At 38.7% G+C, this 19,883-nt stretch overlaps 2 protein-coding genes across 2 annotated transcripts in view; both read left to right on the plus strand.

The window, feature by feature from the left end:
• ZNF248 (zinc finger protein 248) overlaps nucleotides 1-10,656 on the plus strand; it is an 18,393-nt gene extending 7,737 nt beyond the window's left edge. Inside the window, exons 4-6 of the mRNA XM_006101185.3 lie at nucleotides 2,111-2,237; nucleotides 2,733-2,828; nucleotides 7,678-10,656. Of these exons, the coding sequence (XP_006101247.1) occupies nucleotides 2,111-2,237; nucleotides 2,733-2,828; nucleotides 7,678-9,176 (1,722 nt within the window). The 3' untranslated portion in view covers nucleotides 9,177-10,656. The remainder of the gene's footprint in view (nucleotides 1-2,110; nucleotides 2,238-2,732; nucleotides 2,829-7,677) is intronic.
• Nucleotides 10,657-14,920: 4,264 nt separating this feature from the next.
• Nucleotides 14,921-17,393, plus strand: LOC102442606 (probable RNA-binding protein 18). Its single transcript, XM_014466547.2, has one exon. It carries the CDS (start codon nucleotides 15,023-15,025, stop codon nucleotides 15,593-15,595), a length of 573 nt encoding a protein of 190 aa, XP_014322033.1. The 5' UTR covers nucleotides 14,921-15,022; the 3' UTR covers nucleotides 15,596-17,393.
• Nucleotides 17,394-19,883: the final 2,490 nt, after the last annotated feature.

The following is a 19,883-nucleotide window of genomic DNA, read 5'->3' on the forward strand; positions in this document are numbered from 1 at the left end:
CCTCCCCATCGACCCTGCCTTGAGTGTGACAGGGGGCGGTGCTCCAACCCCCCAATTGGCCCTACCCTGAGCGTGACTGAGGGTGGCATCGCAACCTCCCGATCCACCCTGCTCTGTGCATGACAGGGGCGGCACCCCAACTCCCCAATCGGCCCTGCTCTGAGCCTGAGCAGGGGCTGCACCTAGGGATTGTGCCTGCCCTCTGCCACCCGGGAGGAGGCCTAAGCCAGCAGGTCGTTATCTCCCAAGGGGTCCCAGACTGCGAGAGGGCACAGGCCAGGCTGGAGGACCCCCCCTCCCCCCCCCCCAGTGCATAAATTTTTGTGCACCGGGCCCCTAGTAGGATAATAAAAGGTTAATATGCAAATTGATCAAACGGCAGAACAACTGGTCACAATGATGTGTACTGACCACCAGGGGGCAGACGCTCAATGCAGGAGGAGCACAGCTCAGCCAGAAGCCAGGCTCACAGCCAACTAGCACAGTGGTGGTGGCGGGAGCCTCTCCCGCCTCTGTGGCATCAATCAGACATCCCCTGAGGGCTCCTGGACTGTACCAGACTTCTAGTATATATAGATAGATGGTGAGAACTCTTCTGAAATCCAAGGTCCCAGATGTCAGCCAAAGGACACGTTATGACAGACTTTTCAAGGGCTAGTGGTCTTAGCCCTGCTCTGTTCTTTTCTGCACAACACACATCCCATCTTTCATTTATTTTGTCCATATATTCATCTGTTTTATTGAATATATTATTCATAATTTATTTTGAAGTTATTGCTTATCATTTCCAATATCTGAGTCCCCTGTGAGTCTGTTTTTATTGTCTATTTTTTCTTGGTCCCTGTCTTTTTATAGAACATGAATTTTTTTATTGGATGCCAAACATTATATTTTTTTAAAAAAATGGTAGAGGCTCCAGAAAATGATCACTTTCAGCAGAGAGGCTTCATCCTTTCTCTGGTGGCAGGTAGAATTCAGGGCTGGTCACGTCACTTTAATCAATCATAGGTTGAACTTGGTCAGGGCCTACACCAGTGATGGAGAATCTTTTGAGCTCGGTGTGTCAGCATTTTGAAAAACCCTAACTTGACTCTGGTGCTGTGTCACATATAGAAATTTTTGATATTTGCAACCATAGTAAAACAAAGACTTATATTTTTGACATTTATTTTACATATTTAAATGCCACTTAACAAAGAAAAATCAACCAAAAAAATGAGTTCGCGTGTCACCTCTGACACGTGTGTCATAGGTTCGCCATCACTGGCCTACACCATATTCATTTCAATCCACTATTCATTTTAACACTGGAAAGTTTTACTTCCTCAGTGAAAGTTAATAATGTAAAAGGAGTGCAGCCATTGTGGCCTAGTGGTAGAGCATCAACCTGTGAACTAGGAGGTCATATTTCGATTGCCGGTCAGGGCACATGCCTGGGTTGTGGACTCAATCCCCAATAGGGGGCATGCTGGAGGCAGCCGATCAATGATTTGCTCTCATCATTGATGTTTCTCTCTCTCCCTTCCTCTCTCTGAAATCAATAAAAAATATATTTAAAAAGATAAAATTATTAAGCATTTAAAATATAATAATCTATAATAATAACAGCATAATATGCTAATTAGACTGGACGTCCTTTGGGACGTCCTTCCTGGATGAAACGGGCTGCAGGCGCCACAGCTGCAAGGAAGGGATGGCTGCGAAGGCCTACTCTTGCACGAATTTCGTGCATCAGGCCTCTAGTAATAATATAAAAGATAATATAAAAGAACTAACTTTTCCTTGGTAACCCCAGCCTATTTTGTGAATACTGCTGGCTCCTACAATGTCTAATTTAATAAATGATAATGGATATGTCTCTTTATCACGTCATAAGCATTGAGAACAGAAACTGTGTTTCTTTTCATCAATAGTATTTGTAGCAGTAGGACAGTTCCAAGCCCTTAGTGGAAAGTCAGTTTGTACATATTTTATCCTACATAGTATAGCACAGAAGAAGGCATCCTATATGACAATTTTTAGTAAGCTCTAAAGAGATTAGTTCTTTCAAAAATTTTCCCCATCATATAGTTCTGACGGCTTCATATAGAAAAAGAATATACCGTTACAGGAACAAGTGTCATTCAAAGATGTGTGCGTGGACTTCACCCAGGAAGAGTGGTATCTGCTGGATTCTGCTCAGAAGATACTATACAGAGACATGATGCTGGAAAATTACAGCCACCTTGTCTCAATAGGTAAGAATATTTTCCATGTGACTACCAGTAGCATGCATTTCTTAGTTGATGAAACATATGAACTCCTTGTAAGAATTTTCTGATTTGAAGAATTCGAGATTTGGGCTAGCATAAAGAATGCTGTGTTTTTCCCTCCTCAGGGATTGGTTGATTAGGGCACCTCCTTTGAACAGCTCTTTTTTTTAAATATATTTTATTGATTTTTTACAGAGAGGAAGGGAGAGAGATAGAGAGTTAGAAACATCAATGAGAGAGAAACATCGATCAGCTGCCTCCTGCACATCTCCCACCGGGGATGCGCCTGCAACCCATGTACATGCCCTTGACCGGAATCGAACCTGGGACCCCTCAGTCCACAAGCCGACGCTCTATCCACTGAGCCAAACCGGTTTCGGCTGAACAGCTCTTTAAGCTGTACCTTTCTTCCCATCATTTTCTCAGAGTCCCTAAAACCAGGCTGTTTAGCCATAGTGCTGTATTATTTTCTCTTAACAGGGTATTGCATTACTAAGCCAGAAGTGATCATCAAGATAGAGCAAGGAGAAGAGCCCTGGATATTAAAGCAAGGATTCCCAAGCCAGTGCCACCCAGGTGAGTTCATGAGTTCACAAGCAGATGGAAGCCACAGGAAGTGAGATCTTAAGCCATTGTTAAGGGCTTATCACCTTTCAGATATTTCTCTTTGTAGCTCAGAACTTTGGAAGTTCTAAGGACAGTTGGCCCACATCCCTTTATTACCTTAATCACATTCCTCCACATGTCACTTTCACTCATAAGTGCTTTCCTTCGTTCTTGTACATTTTCAGGGTGACTTACCTATACCCATAAGCCAAACGCAGTCGGGTTTATCTTAGATAATTTTTTTAATGTATCTTTTTTTTTCTTTTTGGTTAGTGTATCTTTTAGAATTGTTCACCTTCTCTCTATTGTCTTTGTGTTAGCTGGTGTGTTTTCATGCAGTACTTCTATATATTCATTTAACAAACATATGTGAGCACTCACTATGATCCAGTTATGTTTTTAGGTAATTAAAAGAGTAATGTCCCTGCTGTCATGTAGTGTATATTACAGTGAGGGGCACAAAGCATATGTGTGTGTGTGTGTGTATGTGTGTGTGTGTGTGTGTGTGTGTGTGTGTAGATACAGTGGGGCCTTGACTTACGAGTGTCCCGACTAATGAGTTTTTTGAGATACCAGCTGTCTCTCGGCCGATTTTTTGCATAGAGTTGACAGAGTAATTTGAGTTAACGAGCTCCTTAACAAGCTCCTTAACAAGCTCGGTCTCGGAACGAATTAAACTCGTAAGTCAAGGCCCCACTGTATATGTGCATGTATATACACACACAGTGTTGGGTGATGGTAAGTACTGTTAAAGTAGTGGAAAGGGATGGAGAATGATGTACTATTTGGTAAGAAAGTCAGGGAAAACCTTTTTAATGAGGTTAATAGAGACGAGACTAATAAATTGGAAGCGTGAATATTTTAGGCAGGAGAAACATCAGGTGCTGAACTTCTCAGGCAGATATATTCTTAGAGTGAAGATGGCAAGGAGGCCAATGTGGCTGGAGACCAGTGGGCGTGGGGGAGATAGATAAGAAATGATATCATAAGAAGCAGATACATTAATTTTGTTTTGAGTGATGTGAGAAATCCTTTGTTTTTTTAGTAAATGTAAATCAAATTATGTCATCAAATCTGATTTACAGTTTAAGAGAGTCTTTCTGACTTCTAGTCAGTGAATAAACTATGGTGGGTGGGTGGTACTTAGGCATTAGCAAGGAAGAAACACCAGTTAGGAGGCTATTAGGTACTCCAGAGGAGAAAAGATAGTGGCTAAGGCTATGCTGGAAGTGCTCAGAAGTGGTAGATTTGTACAGATGTATTGAAATGCGACTAAGAGGATTTGCTGTTGGATTGGATAATGGTGTGTGAGAGAGAGGACTCATGAATGACTCTAGTGATTTGTCTCAAGCAACTGGATAAATTAGGGTGTCATTTACTGAGATAGAGAAAATTAGGGAGGAGAGATTATAGAGGAGTTATTACAAAAAAGCTTGAGTCCAAATCTAGTCTGTGTATTGGAGGTTGAATGTGTACAAGTATGGAATACAGAACTAGAAGTATCCATTTGAAAGGCATTAATTTCAGGTGGTGTCAAAGGCATGGGTTAGAGGAGATCTTCTAGAACAGATGTTGGGAAACTTTAATAAAAGGGAAAGGACACATATGTAATACCCTTTGTAATACTTTTAGCAAAAAAAAAAAAATTAAATAAAAAAATTAAATTAAATTAAAAAAAAAAAGACCAGAAGGTAAACATTTCAGGGTTAGTGGCCACATGTGGTCGTGGTTGTTGCTGCTGCTGCTGCTCCTCCTCCCCTTTGCACCCCTTTCTCTTCCTATTTATTCTCCTCCTTTCTTCTTATCCTTGCTCCTCCCTAGTGCTCTTCTACTTTGTCCCTCTAAAAATGTAAAGAACATTCTTAGTTCAAGGACCATTCATTGCTTGTAGTCATAGTTGGCTGACTCCTTTTCTAAAGAGTGGTTCTTTGTGAGAGAAGTAGTCTTGGGACAATACACTTTTCTGAGACATGTAAATCCATTAAATCTCATCATTAGAGGAGATTGAGAAGGAACAGTCTGAGTGACATGAAAACCAGAGAGGCTGGTTTTCCACGAGTCAAATAAGGGACATTCTACAATCCTTTTACCACCTTAAGTGGCAACCATGGGTCACTGTGCTAAACCTGTTATTTCCTATTACTAGTCTATTCAGACGCCTGTTGTTTTCCTTTCAAAACCATCTACTACATCTCTTCATTTTCTCACTTTTCACTGATACCGCGTAAAACCAGAACTGTGCCTGCGATTTTTCATTTCTGGCTTGAGCTACCTCCTAAATGGCTTTTATTTTTTTAACCTAAAGCATCCAGTGTATCTTTTACTAGCCTGACAGAGTAGCTTTTTATTAATAAATAAAATTAAAGTCTTTCATTGACTATCACAATGTGGTCCTATTCTTTTTCTTTTTTTTCTTTTTTATAAGAATTTATTTGAGACATGCTGGGAACCAAGATCACAAGTGCTCTACTGTGGTCCTGTTCTACCTATCTTAATTTCTTTCTTTCTGCTCTCCAGAATTTACACTAAAACCCATACTATATTATATCCTAAATTCACTTATAAATGCTTTCTCTCTTTTTTTTTTTAACTTTAAATAATTTTTTATTTTCAGTTACAGTTGACATACAATATTATATTAGTTTTTGGTGTACAACCCAGTGACTAGACGTTATGTAACTTACTAAGTGATCACCCCGATAAATCTAGTACCCATCTGACAACAGTTATTACAATATTATTGACTATATTCCTTATGCTGTACTTTACATCTCCATGACTATTCTGTAACTTCCAATTTGTACTTTTTAATCCTTCACCTTTTCCACCCATCCCCCCAACAGCCTTCCCATCTGGCAACTGTCAAAATGTCCTCTGTAGCTGTGAGTCTGTTTCTGTTCTACTTGTTTATTTTTTAGCTCTATTTTGTCTGGTGTAAGTATTGCTACCCCAGATTTTTGTTAGTTTGTTTCCATTTCCATGAAATATCTTTTTTCATCCCTTTACTTTAAATCTGTGTGTGTCTTTTGATCTGAAGTGAGTCTCTTATAGATAGCAAGGTTCTGTTTTTGTTATCTATTAAGTCTCCATATGTCTTTTGATTGAAGCATTTAATTCATTTGCATTTAAAGTAATTTTGATACATATTTATTACCATTTTATTATTCATACTTCTTATCCTTTTTTCTTTTTTTTTTTTCTTCTTTCTTCTTCAACACTAGTTTGGTGGTGATGAATTGCTTTAGCTTTTCCTTGTCCAGGAAGCTCTTTTATTAGTCCTTCTATTCTAAATGATAACTTTGCTGGGTAGAGTAATCTTGGTTATAGGTCCTTGCTTTTCTAAAGAATTTTAATGTGTTTTTATTGATTTCAGAGAGGAAGGGAGAGGGAGAGAGAGATAGAAACATCAATGATGACAGAAAATCATTAATCGGCTGCCTCCTGCACACCCCCTACTGGGGATTGAGCCCGCAACCCAGGAATGTGCTTTGATTGGGAATCCAAGCATGACCTTCTGGTTCATAGGTCGATGCTCACCCACTGAACCACGCTGGCCAGGCTAGCCAAAAATTTTAAGATAATGTCTATAAAAACTGAAAACTCTATAAAAGATAAACCTAGAAATAAAAGCAGACTTAAAAATCAACATTGCCTAAGAAACAAAATTATTTTGGGGAGAAGTAAGCCAGCAGATTGAGGTGAAGGAACGTATGACTTGAGGGCTTGGGCAGTTTCGTGAACAGCTGTGAGCAAACAAAATGAACCTGGTCCTTTTGTAAAGAAGGCCTGCTCCTCATCTGGGTTGTATTTCCTGTTGAACATTAGTGTTGTGAATCACAGCTAGAAAGAGAGTTGGAGTTTCAGGTAAAGCAGTGTTCCTTAATGCATGAGGAAATAGATGCTTTCAGAAATTTATTTTGATGTTGACATAAAACGGGGAGAGAAAGGAATGGCAACATGCATTAGTGAGGATCTTACAACAGTAATCAAGTTGTGACAAGGTAAGGACATAAGCCATGATCTGCCTCTGCCAAAGCAAATTCTTCCTCTAATTTGTTTTTCGGTCTGTTTTCCTTAAAAACAAAAACAAAACTTTCCTTGTTGAACTCATCCAATTCTGAGTTTCCTGCTTTCCAAATGAACAACTCTCAGAAAATCTCTGTTTGCTCACCATGTCTTCAGTTTATTTCACCTTCTCTAACTTGCCTCTCTTAAAACATTTAAAAAATATTTTTTTTTTCTGTGAATTATATTAAAGGAAAATCTAGATCCTGGGTTTTGGACTATTCTTTTGGAACTAAGTAAGTTGGTGTTTTCAGAACTCTAGTTTGGTTTCATGTGTAGAGGGGAGTCATGTACTCTAGTTGGACTCCTACCCCAGTAATCTGTATACCAGAGGATTAGGACTAAATTGTTCTCTCTCTACCAAACACAGTTCATCCTCTGAAAGCCCTTGTCTACTCACCTTAACTATCACTTTATTCCTTTGGGCTCACCCCATTCTCTTGCATTTCCTTGTTTCTGAATCAGCCACTCCCAGTGCTTTGAATTTTACTTCCTTTTTTTGGTTTAGTTTTGAAGGTTACATATTTACAAAGTGCTAAATGTCATTGCCCTTTCCTTTCCCTGCTTCCACTCCAGCATGTATTTTCCACTCCAACCAGAACAGTAAAGGAAATATGTAGTTGGATTTAGTTCATACCAGGAAACTGGGTCTAAAACAAAGGATTTATTGCATAATAGGGCATTTGTGTTAAAGTCCAATTCCATTAGAAATGTACTGAAATTCATAAGATGTGGTTATTTTTCTCATTTCTAGAAGACTGGAAAGTTGGTGACCTAATAGAGAGCAGCCAAGAAAATGAAGATGGGCATTTTTGGCAATTTGCTGTCACCACCAATAAAACATTAAATATACATGGTGGTGATAGAGTAAGGAAAACTTTCAATCTGGGTAAAGACTGTGTTCCTTCAAGAAATGTTTCATATAAGATATGTGCCTCTTGTGAAATGAGTTTGAAGAATATTTCAGACTTAATTATTAGTAGAAAGAACTATTCTGGAACAAAACCTGATACGTTTAATTTATATGAGAAATTGCTCCTTGATATTAGGCATGAGAAAACTCCTACTGGAGGGAAATCTTATAACTATGGTCAAAAAAGGAATATCTTTAGTCATGGCCAGGATCTCACTCAGCTAATTTTCGACCAGCCTTCTGAGTATAATGAAAATGGACAAGGCTTCCAAGAAGAGGCAGCCTTTTTCTCAAACAAGAGAGCTCAGATAGGAGAGACACTCTGTGAATATAATGAATGTCAGAGAACTTTCATCCAAAACTTAAAGCTCAGTTTATCTCAGAGAACTCATTTAGAAAGGGACCCATATGAATGCAGTATTTGTGGGAATTCCTTCTATGTGGATTTAAGATTGGGACACCAGAGAGCTCTTACCAGGGAGAATCCTTATGAATATAATGAATATGATCAAATTTTCTGTGACAATTCAACTTTTATTATTCATCCGAGAACTTACACAGGAAAAATTCCCCATGAATATAAAGTAAGTCACAAAACGGGGCGGAAATCAGCCCTCTTTAAACATCAGATAGTACATATGGGAGCAATACCTTATGAGCACAAGGAGAATGGAAATAATTTCAGCAAGAAGTCACATCTCACCCAACCTCGAAGAGCTCACTCAGGAGAAAAAAATTTTGAATGTGCTGAATGTGGAAAAACATTCTGGGAGAAGTCAAACCTCACTCAACATCAGAGAACACACACAGGAGAGAAACCCTACGAATGTGCTGAATGTGGGAAATCCTTTTGTCAGAAACCACACCTTACCAACCATCAACGAACACATACAGGAGAAAAACCTTATGAATGTAACCAGTGTGGAAAAACATTCTGTGTGAAGTCAAACCTCACTGAACATCACAGAACACACACAGGAGAGAAACCCTATGAATGTAACACATGTGGAAAATCCTTCTGCCACCGGTCAGCACTAACTGTACATCAGAGAACACATACAGGAGAGAAACCCTTCATATGTAATGAATGTGGGAAATCCTTTTGTGTGAAGTCAAACCTCATTGTACATCAAAGAACTCACACAGGAGAGAAACCGTATCAATGTAATGAGTGTGGGAAAACCTTCTGTGAGAAATCAGCTCTTACTAAGCATCTCAGAACTCACACAGGGGAGAAACCCTATGAGTGTAATGGATGTGGGAAAACCTTTAGTCAGAGATCAGTACTCACTAAACATCAGAGAATTCACACAAGGGTGAAAGCTCTTTCCACATCCTGAATGTTCAGAAATCTTTGTCTACCCTTTCAAATTCATTATTCAGTTTTTAAAAATAAGATCAATGAAACCCAAAGAACATCACAAGTTACTCAAAAGTTATGTCTTATTGCACTTCAGATAATTAATATTAGAATAAAACCTTATTAATGTTTTAAATATGTGGAAGCTTTTACGAAAAAATAAACTTTTGTCAGAAAATTTGTACTTAGGAAAAATTTGTTCATTTAAGTTATATGGTAAAAATCTTTGTAGAGAATTTATGTTGTCTTGTATCATATTCCAAATGTGATACCAAAACTTTATTGTAAATATAATGTGTGATACTCACTTATACTGATATTCACAGTATAATTTGAAGCTTAAAAAATGTTGAATGACAATAGCATTAAACATTCATGTGAAGAATCCCTAATGTGTTCAGGCCTATGTAAGTATTCTAACATGATAGAAATTTGAGGTATGTTTGATTTATATATTAGAGCCCAACATTAATTGTGAAGAGAAAGTATGAACACTTGGTTAAACAACTATTGTGATCTACATTAATATTTCCCACACTAAATACCACCAGTATCTTTGTAGGTTGACATAATTGCATATGTACATGTAAATATATTTATACACACATATAGTGATGTGCTAGATTAAGTTCATACTGGCTTGGAAGTACTGCTGATTTAAATTTTCAGGAATTTTGCAAGCCAGTTGTTAAACACAGTCATTTAAAAATTAAATTACATAAAATTATAATTAAATTATATTAAAAACAAAGGTAATAAATACTCAACACATTACTTCCTAATTATTTTATAATATTTTGCTATTTGTTCTTTAGGTTACTTATATTTTTGAGTCTGCATGGAGAGAATACTGAGTAATGGTGTGCAGCTGCACATCTCTTTCCATCTCTACATTCAGTGCCATCATGTTGGTAGCTTGGCTTAGTGTGAGTATTTACACAATGGAAATTGGCAAACTCTACATATTAGAGTTATTTTCTTAGATAACCTATTGTCAAGTATTTAGCAGCACACCACTATAGATATAAGAAAATATATTTGGAAGAGTTAAAGTGAAAACCACATACCTTTTCTCCTATTTCCTGACATAAATACATGGCTATTGTCATTGCTGAACTGCCTCTTCAATAAAGAAGACAAAATATGTTTCTGTGAGGTTTTTAACCACCTCTGCATCATTTCTATTCTTAATACTACCAAGTCTCTTTAGAGTACGGCCAGTATATGTTATCTTACAGCCACGTCACCTACCTCTCCTCATAGATGAATGAGTACTGCCATTATTATTGAACTACTCCCATTAAAAAACCAAACATTTTTTTCTGAGTTTTTTTAAGCAGCCTCTCAGTCAATACTGTAAATTCTGTTAATAGTGATACATAAATTCCACAAAGATTAATATTAGTTATAAACAGTAATATTGCACTGTACAAATAAAAAAATAGTTGTATGTAATGAAATGCCTCTTTCACAGTCTTGGTATTTCATTGCTGTATCTATTTAGGCATGATATGTGTAACCTGAGTTGTATGTAATCCAGGAAGTATGTATTTGTATTTCATATAATAGAGTGTCATATGTCCCTTTTGCCTTTGTCCTATTGTTTCCTATGATTCCTTGCAACATGTTGATAAGCAGTTCCAAGAGACTCTACTTCTTACTTATTGGGCTCTGTTTTGTCTTTGTCTATCCCTCACCCAGATGATATAAGGGTAAATCCAGATTAGTCTGAGATAGTCATGGATATGCTAATGATTTTGTTGGGTGGATATGTGAGATATGAGATGTTTGGAAAATATTCTGTAGTGCTTTTGGGAAAGATCTCAGCAATCAAATGTCATGACATGAGAAAACATGAGAAGAAATTGTCTCTATTGTAATGGGCTTTTTCATGTCTATATGGTATATCAAATTATAGTTTATGGCTCTAAAGGTCAATAGCCCAAAGATAACAGCACACAAGATGAGAAAACCCTAGCTTTAAGATATGCAACTCTATATGGACCTGATCTCTATCAGGACCTTATATTACTGTGATAATAATGGCTTCTCATTTATTTTTGGGGTTATTATTTAGAACTGAAGGCATTTCCCCCAATAGAGATGAATTCTTTTCTAAGTGTTAATATTCTTAAAATACAGTGAATTTGGGGGGAAATTATTTCTTTTTAAAAAAATATATTTTTTTTTTATTTCAGAGAGGGAGAGGGAGAAAGATAGAAACATCAATGATGAGAGAATTGATTGGCTGCCTCCTGAATGCCCCCTACTGGGGATCGAGCCCGAAATCTGGGCATGTGCCCTTGATTGGAATCGAACCCAGGACCCTTCAGTCCACAGGCTGAGGCTCTATCCACTTAGCCAAACCAGCTAGGGCAAGTTATTTCATTTTTAAAAAATATATACTTTTTTATTGATTTCAGAGAGGGAGAAATAGATGAGATAGATCTATGATGAAAGAGAATCATTGATCAGTATGCCTCATACTGGGGATTGAGCCCACAACCAGGGTGTGTGCCCTCACCAGTAATCGAACTGAGACCTCCTGGTTCATAGGTCGATGCTCAACCACTGAGCCATGCTGGTCAGACTGGGAAGAATTATTTCTTTTGACAATTTAATATGGGGTAGGTCTTGTGTCAGCATGGTTCTGGTGAAAAACAGAATTCTAGAAGATTTTAATGGCAGACTTACAGTGGAACAGAAACGGGCTATTGAATCACCTAGAGACTAGTATCTGCAGGAAGACTTCACTATTCTAAATCCTAACGGGGCGAAGGATGGAAGCAAGTGTTACCAGAGCCCAGTGAGACTTGCTTTCATGAAGGAGGGGCCATCTCCAGAATTGTGACACCAAGTTGCTGGTGCCTCCCTAGGGAGAACCTAAGCAGATGCCATCTGCAGGTAAGCCCGAGGGGGCACAGAGATCTGGGTGGAGCCGATGGAGAATAAGCAGCACAGTGTTTCTTATTCCTATGTAAAGGCTCAGCATTAGAAATTTATTCTAGTTGAGAGTTGTGTTTTTGCTTTGTTGTGCTTTGTTGTCATAAGTACATTCCTTTTGGAACTGAGTACTGTGGTAGGTATGCCTCTCTTTTAACATGTGTGAAGCAGACATGTATACTTGCATTATTCATATTTCCGTCTGTGATGTTTCTTGTTACATGTCGTGTGAGGTAAGCAGCTCTCTAGTCTTCCAAATAAGCCAGCTGTCCCTGCAGCTTAATTCACCTTTTTCTTTCTGATACGGCATTTTTATTACGTCTTTGCAGGACATTTGGTCCTGTCCAAAATACCCACTGAGACATTCGGCCCACAATTCATTAAATAATACATTTAACTTTGTTAAAATTTTATTATTTTTATTATGATGAATTTGGGGTTTCATATTTATTCTTGTTTTTCCTTGTCATCAAGTTTGGCAGAGTTACTCTGTAAAGCCATGAGCAACTACTCTAAAGAATATATCAACCTGCCTGGCTGGTATGGCTCAGTGGACTGAGCACCGTCCCACATACCAACAGGTTTCTGGTTCAATTCCTGGCCAGGGAATATGCCTGGGTTGTGGGCTCAGTCCCTGATAATGGATGTGCAGGAGGCAGCCTATTTATATTTCTTTATCATCAATGTTTCTGTCCTCTCCCTCTCCCCTCCTCTTTCTAAAAAATCAATAAAAACATTTTTAAAAAAAGAATATATCAACCTGATTATTGTGTTTATATTTGTAATATCTGTTAACAATTTTGTTTATACAAATTTTATTTTGTTGGTATCATTGTTAAATTGGTGGCTTTATTTGAGTGTGACCACCAAAAACCTGGCTGGTAACTTTATAGCTTTGCTGTTTATCTTTCAACACTTCGATAAACTCCAAATTGAAGGATACTACCCTACCATCAGCTTTGAAATTTGCTATGCCACCCTTCACTGTGTGGATTGTCCTATGATCAGCCTTCAGTACTGATCTGTATACACGCCAAGTTCCCAGTAGAAATCTTGGAGCTTCTGGTCTGCTGCCTGTCACACCTTCCACAGAGGTACCCTCTCTCAACATAATCTATTAGGTCATCTACATGTACTTCTGCATTCTCCACAATGTACTCAAGTTTTATTTACATCTTCCAAAGGCACAAAGGGAAGTCCAGACAACATAGATGCAGTTACGGGAATTACTTTTTGTTGTCATTTACTTGGGAAATAGGTATCCTTTTATGTATTTGCATTTGGTAGTAGTCAAATAGCATTATTTGCAATCTCAAAATCCAGCATGCACAATGAAGGGTTAATGTGATTTCATTCCTGTGCAAATATATGTGACTTCTTATCTTCTCTCTGTTAGGGCATGAATCAATGGCATAGTGTAACCCAATGCTACACCATGCACAGAAAATAACTGTGTTGGTGCTGTCTTGAAGGTGCCATCATTGAATAATGTGGTACTGGCACTTAAATATTGAATATTGTCCGAAATTGTGTAAATAATTCTTTCATCTTGAGCACCTGAATTGTGCATAAGAAGTGGTTCTCTGGGTCTGGTCACTTTATACCAGTGGTTCTCAACCTGTGGGTCGCAACCCCTTTGGCGGTCGAACGACCCTTTCACAGGGGTCGCCTAAGACCATCCTGCATATCAGATATTTACATTATGATTCCTAACAGTAGCAAAATTACAGTTATGAAGTAGCAACGAAAATAATTTTATGGTTGGGGGTCACAACATGAGGAACTGTTTTAAAGGGCCAGAAGGTTGAGAACCACTGCTTTATACTCTTCTGCAATTGCAATTTCATGCAATGGAGTTGGGTTTGGAGGTCAATGTCTGTTATGAATATTTTACTTGCCTCTTTAAGGAGCTTCTTTCAAGTAGTTTTAACAGGCTATCATGAATATAATGGAGAATTTTTCGAAGTACCTGTGATGGTGTTACATTTTGTTCTGCATATTTTAACTTTTTCAGGGTTTTCTTACTTCCCCTTCAATACCAGCTTTCTGCTGATGTTTATTCCCCCATCTTGAATGTTATCCAAATCCTGACTAGTTGTGCATCAGGCATTGCAGACTCTCCTATCTTCACAGCACCAATACCTTTCACCACTATTTTGATAAAGGAATGGAATGGCAACAAAAACCATTATAATCAGCATTTGGCTTTTCTTTATGTGAGTATAATATTTCTGCCATATGTGTGGAGAATTTTCAAATAAAGATGTCATATGCCCTAGATGGTTTGGCTCTGGATAGAGCGTCAGCTTGTGGACTAAAGGGTCTTGGGTTTGATTCCGGTCAAGGGCACATGCCTAGGTTGTGGGCTTGATTCCAAGTGTGGCCCATGTAGGAGGCAGCCAATCAGTGATTCTCTCTCATCATTGATGTTTCTATCTCTCTCCCTCTCCCTTCTCTGAAATCAATAAAAATATTTAAAAAAAGGAAGCAGTAGAAAAAATTAGTGAAACAAAAGGATGGTTCTTTGAAAAAAATGAATAAAATTGATAAACTCCCAGCAACATTGAATGAATATATATATTGAATGACACCAAAGACCTCTCAGATGTTAGGTAGATAAAAAAGAAATACTACAACAAATAAGAATACTACAAACAACTTAAGCAGATACACTTAAAAACTTTAATGAAAAAGAACAATTTCTCCAAAACCACAAGCAATCAAAACTCACCCAAGATGAAATAAATAATTGTAATAAAAATTTACATTCACGAACGTCGGGACGGAGGCGTCTGGAGCGCGGTGGGCCGTGGGGTGGGGACCTGGTCTAGGGGCATGAGCCGAGGGGAAGACGCCGAGGCCAAGAGTATTTAATAGAGATTGATGGAAGCAGAAACCAAAACTCTTCCCCTGGAGAACGCATCCATCCTATCAGAGGGTTCCCTACAGGAAGGGCACCGGTTATGGATTGGCAACCTGGACCCCAAAATCACAGAATACCACCTCCTGAAGCTCCTCCAGAAGTTTGGCACGGTAAAGCAGTTTGACTTCCTTTTCCACAAGTCAGGTGCTTTGGAGGGACAGCCCAGAGGGTACTGTTTCGTTAACTTTGAAACCAAGCAGGAAGCAGAACAAGCCATCCAGTGTCTCAATGGCAAGCTGGCTCTGTCTAAGAAGCTGGTGGTGCGATGGGCCCATGCTCAAGTCAAGAGATATGATCATAACAAGAATGATAAGATCCTTCCAATCAGCCTTGAGCCATCCTCTAGCACTGAGCCCACGCAATCTAACCTAAGCGTCACTGCAAAGATAAAAGCCATTGAAGCAAAGCTGAAAATGATGGCAGAAAATCCCGATGCCGAGTACCCAGCAGCGCCTGTTTATTCCTACTTTAAGCCACCAGATAAAAAAAGGACTACTCCTTATTCTAGAACAGCATGGAAATCTCGAAGATGATGGTTATGAATCACTGTAGCAGCAAAAGCAAATTGGTCTCCATACCTGAAACCCTCTGCCTTTGTACTTTGTAGATGTGACTGGTACTCCCCAGCAGAGCATAATCCCATGTTAGAGTTTGGTAAAATGACATTTTTGGCTGTTCCTATGGATGTTTCTACCCTGAAGTATGTGTGGAATTGAGCATCATCCAGAATAAATAGGATTCTTTCCAAAATTGTGATTTGAACACTGGGATGCTCTAGTTGGCTGGTTTGTTTGGATTTGTAACTCCAGAAACACTATATAGTGTGCCAGAGAGAAAGGCAAACAAAAAATGTTATTATTTAAATCAGGAAACTAAATTTATTATCGTCTGTCTTAAAAAAAAAATAGGGCATTTTTCTGGGCTCAAGTGTCTTCACAACATAAAAGAGACAGGGAGGGAATTGGGAGATTTTGAATCATGTTGAGAATTGTTGTTCTAGAATTTACTATGGAAATCCCTCCAAGTGGACTAAAAAGGAAAAGTTCTTGGCAAAAGGGAGCTGGTTCTTTGAGCAAATGTTGTGGTAATCTGCTTAAGAATTATGCTTTTTGTTTCAAAATCCCAATTAGCAAAATATGCCATATATCTTAAAATTGTTTGCATCAACAAAACTATAGAATCAAATTTAGCATATTGTACCACAACAGAAGTTCTCTTTGGAAATCCAGCTTTTATTCTATAGTGATCATCATTTTTTTAATCTAAATAATCCTGCCTTCTATAATACAAATCTGGTTATTAACATGGGGCTTTTAAAATGCACTTATTGCATGAGATTGTTTTTATGGCATGAGAATGTTCTATTTGGAATTGTATCATGATCAATCTAAATAGAAAACAAAATTTATTTGAAAACCTGAATGTTTCTATATTGATCTCTATCAAACATTATTTATTAATAATTGCCTAGGGGTCTAGTAGAAGAAATTGGATTGCCTGTGTGGGGTGAGGTGGGGACATGCAGTGGACACAGTGGAGCAGGCACTACTCTGGCACCAAGATGGTAATGACCTCATGTTTTATGTGGTTTTTAAAGGCTTGAAAGACTGCATGACTTAGAACAATAGGGAGAGAAAAATAAATCATGTTTATTTGGTAGTGTGGTTAGGTAGTGTGTTTTTCTCAGTGGTGTGGTCATCCTGGTGCCAGGTGGACAGACTGTGTCATTGGGCAGCACCGTTGTCTCTTCACCAGATAAATCATTATTTCACCTTAGGGTGCCATTCTTAGTGATTACAGACTTTTTACCATTGTCATTCATAGCGAGAGGAAACTTTCACTATAGGAACTTAAGTCTTCCTATGAGCATAAGTGAACTTAAGACACTTAAACCAAATCGTCAGCATAGTGGGGTTTCAGAATTCACAGAGCTGGTTCAGGGAAGTTCTTACCACCTTTCCCAAGGTAAATCTTTCTAGATATCTTTAGGTATTAAATACTTTCTGCATTCATTAGCTCTGTCTATGATGCACGTAACTCTCCTTCCATTTGGGGGATAGTTTACAGAGATGGGAAAATCATCTCCCAGTTTTCTGGTGACTTCTTAGAGTATAGAATTCACTATTTTATCCTTAAGTCCTCAAAGGGTTGTGATGTAGAACTCACTTAATGCAAAATAGTCTTCTATTTTTAATAGGAACTTAGAAAATACTTAACTTTGAATTATCTAGAGCTGTTTCCTTTAGAAACCAGAATTATTTATTTGTATTTAAAGCAATGTTTATTATTTGTACCAATTCTTACTCCTCTGTGAATAAATGGAAGACAGTGTCAAAAAAAAAAAAAAAAATTTACATTCACACAGAAACCTGGACATGGAATGTTTACAGCAGCTCTATTTATAATTGCATAAAGTGAACCTCAACCAAGACCTCTTACAACATTGTTTAAACCTTTAAAAAAAAAAATAATTATAGCCCACCTGGTGTGGCACAGCCGATGAGCATTGACCCAGGAACCAAGAGGTCGCTGGTTCGATTCTCGGTCAGGGCACATGCCCGGGTTGCAGGCTTGATCCTTAGTAGCGATGTGTGCAGGATGATGTTTCTCTCTCATTGATGTTTCTCTCTCTATCCCTCTCCCTTCCTCACTCTTTAAAAATCAATTAAAAAAACATTTAAAGTAAAAAAAATAATTTTAGATTCACATAAAGTTGAAATGCTAGCACAGAGAGGTTCTGTTTACCATCCACCTAGTTACCATTAGTAGTTACATCTTATGTAACAACATAAAACCAGAATATTAGCATTGGTACAAAGCTAATTTGATGCATTTATCACATGTAACCTCCACCTCAATCAAGCTAAAGGACTATTCAATTACCACAAAGAGCTCCCTCATGCAATCCCTTTATAACAGGGGTGGGCAAACTTTTTGGCTCGAGGGCCACAATGGGTTCTTAAACTGGACCAGAGGGCCGGAACAAAAGCATGGATGGAGTGTTTGTGTGAACTAATATAAATTCAAAGTAAACATCATTACATAAAAGGGTATAGTCTTTTTTTTTTTTTTTAGTTTTATTCATTTCAAATGGGCCGGATCCGGCCCGAGGGCTGTAGTTTGCCCACGGCTGCTTTATAATCACACATAATTCATAACTGAAAGCATTGTGACAAAGAAATATATGAAACTACTTGGTTTTACTGGTGAATTCTACCAAATATTTAAAGAACAAATAACACCAACTCTACACACTTTCTTCCAAAAAATACAAAAGGAAGCAACATTTCCCAATTAATTTTGAGGCTTACAAAATCAGACAAAGACACAACAGCAAAATAAAACTACACAACAATACCCCTCCATGAACATAAACACAAAACTTTAAATATTAGGAAATAAATTATAACCAAGTAAGTTTTATCTCAGGAACACAAAGATAGTTTAATATTTGGATATGAATAAATGTAAACTATGAGAAACCAAGATGGCGGCATAGGTAAACACTGAAAATTGCTGCCTCGCACAACCACTTCAAAAATACACCTAAAAGACCAAACAGACATCATCCAGAACCACAGGAAGGCTGGCTGAGTGGAAATTCTACAACTAGAAGGAAAGAGAAAAGCACACTGAGACACAGAGGAGGTGCGGAAGTAAAGTGCAGAGGTACGGAGGCGCACGTGGAAAGGGCTGGCAAATGAGGACACGGTTGGAGGGAGTCTCAAGCTCCCGACTGCTCTGAACTCCAGTTCCGGGCGAGTCTCTGGGGACCCAGACACATACTGGAGAAACTGGACTGTCTGGCAGAGGTGCTTGCAGCCATTACCGGGACACTGAGACGCGGGGCCTTTTAGGGTAGGACTGAGGATCAGCCATAGCTGTTTGCTTCACCCTGTTGATTCCCTGAGACCCCGCTCCACCCAAGCTGTGCGCAGAGGCTTTTGCATATGAAAGGCCTGGCCATTTGCAATCTGAAAATTACCTAACAAACTGCAGCTGGGTCAGAAAGACCCAGAACTTCCAAAAGAAGGCCCAAGGCCCCACAGCAGCTTGCATTGCTTCACAGCTGGGCCTCATCTAGGCACCTCCAAACCCCAAACAAAGAAGAGGAATCTGCAGACCTCTCCATAGCTCCTGCTGGGTAGTCTCAGGCAGAGGCTAAATTAGCACCTCCTTAGAGATCCAAGAGCCAGTGTACCCAGTGGTCAGAGTGGGACCATCCAGATTACAACTCCTCAGATCCATAAGGGACACACTCAGGGGGCAGACTCAGTGAGCACCAAAGCCCCACTGAAGCAAGTCTTGCCCCGGAGGGTGTCTCCAGCACAGAAGTTCTCCCACTGTAGACACAGCTGATTCTCACAGCCAATTGGCCTGGAGGTCAATTCCTCCCAGTGATACCTACAACAATCAAGGCTTAACTACAAGACTGTGCACAAAGCCCACAAAGGGGTGCACCAAGAGTGTCCACCTCAGGTCATTGAGGAGGCTGAGCCACTGGGCCCTATAGGACACCCAGCACAGAAAGCCACTCTATCAACATAAGGAAGCATAAAAAATGCAGAGACAAAGAAAAGGTCACAAATGACAGAAATGGAGGAAAGCAAACTACAGGATATAGAGTTCAAAACCACACTTATAAGGTATTTCAAGAATTTTCTAGAAACCCGCCGATAAATTTAGTGAGACCCTCGAGGATATGAAAAAGGACCAAGTAGAAATTAAGCATACAGTGACTGAAATAAAGAATATTATACAGAGTTCCAACAGCAAACTAGAGGATCGCAAGATCAAGTCAAAGATTTGAAATATGAAGAA

Source organism: Myotis lucifugus, unplaced genomic scaffold, assembly GCF_000147115.1.
Source record: "Myotis lucifugus unplaced genomic scaffold, Myoluc2.0 scaffold_343, whole genome shotgun sequence".
Classification (NCBI taxonomy): domain Eukaryota; kingdom Metazoa; phylum Chordata; class Mammalia; order Chiroptera; family Vespertilionidae; genus Myotis; species Myotis lucifugus.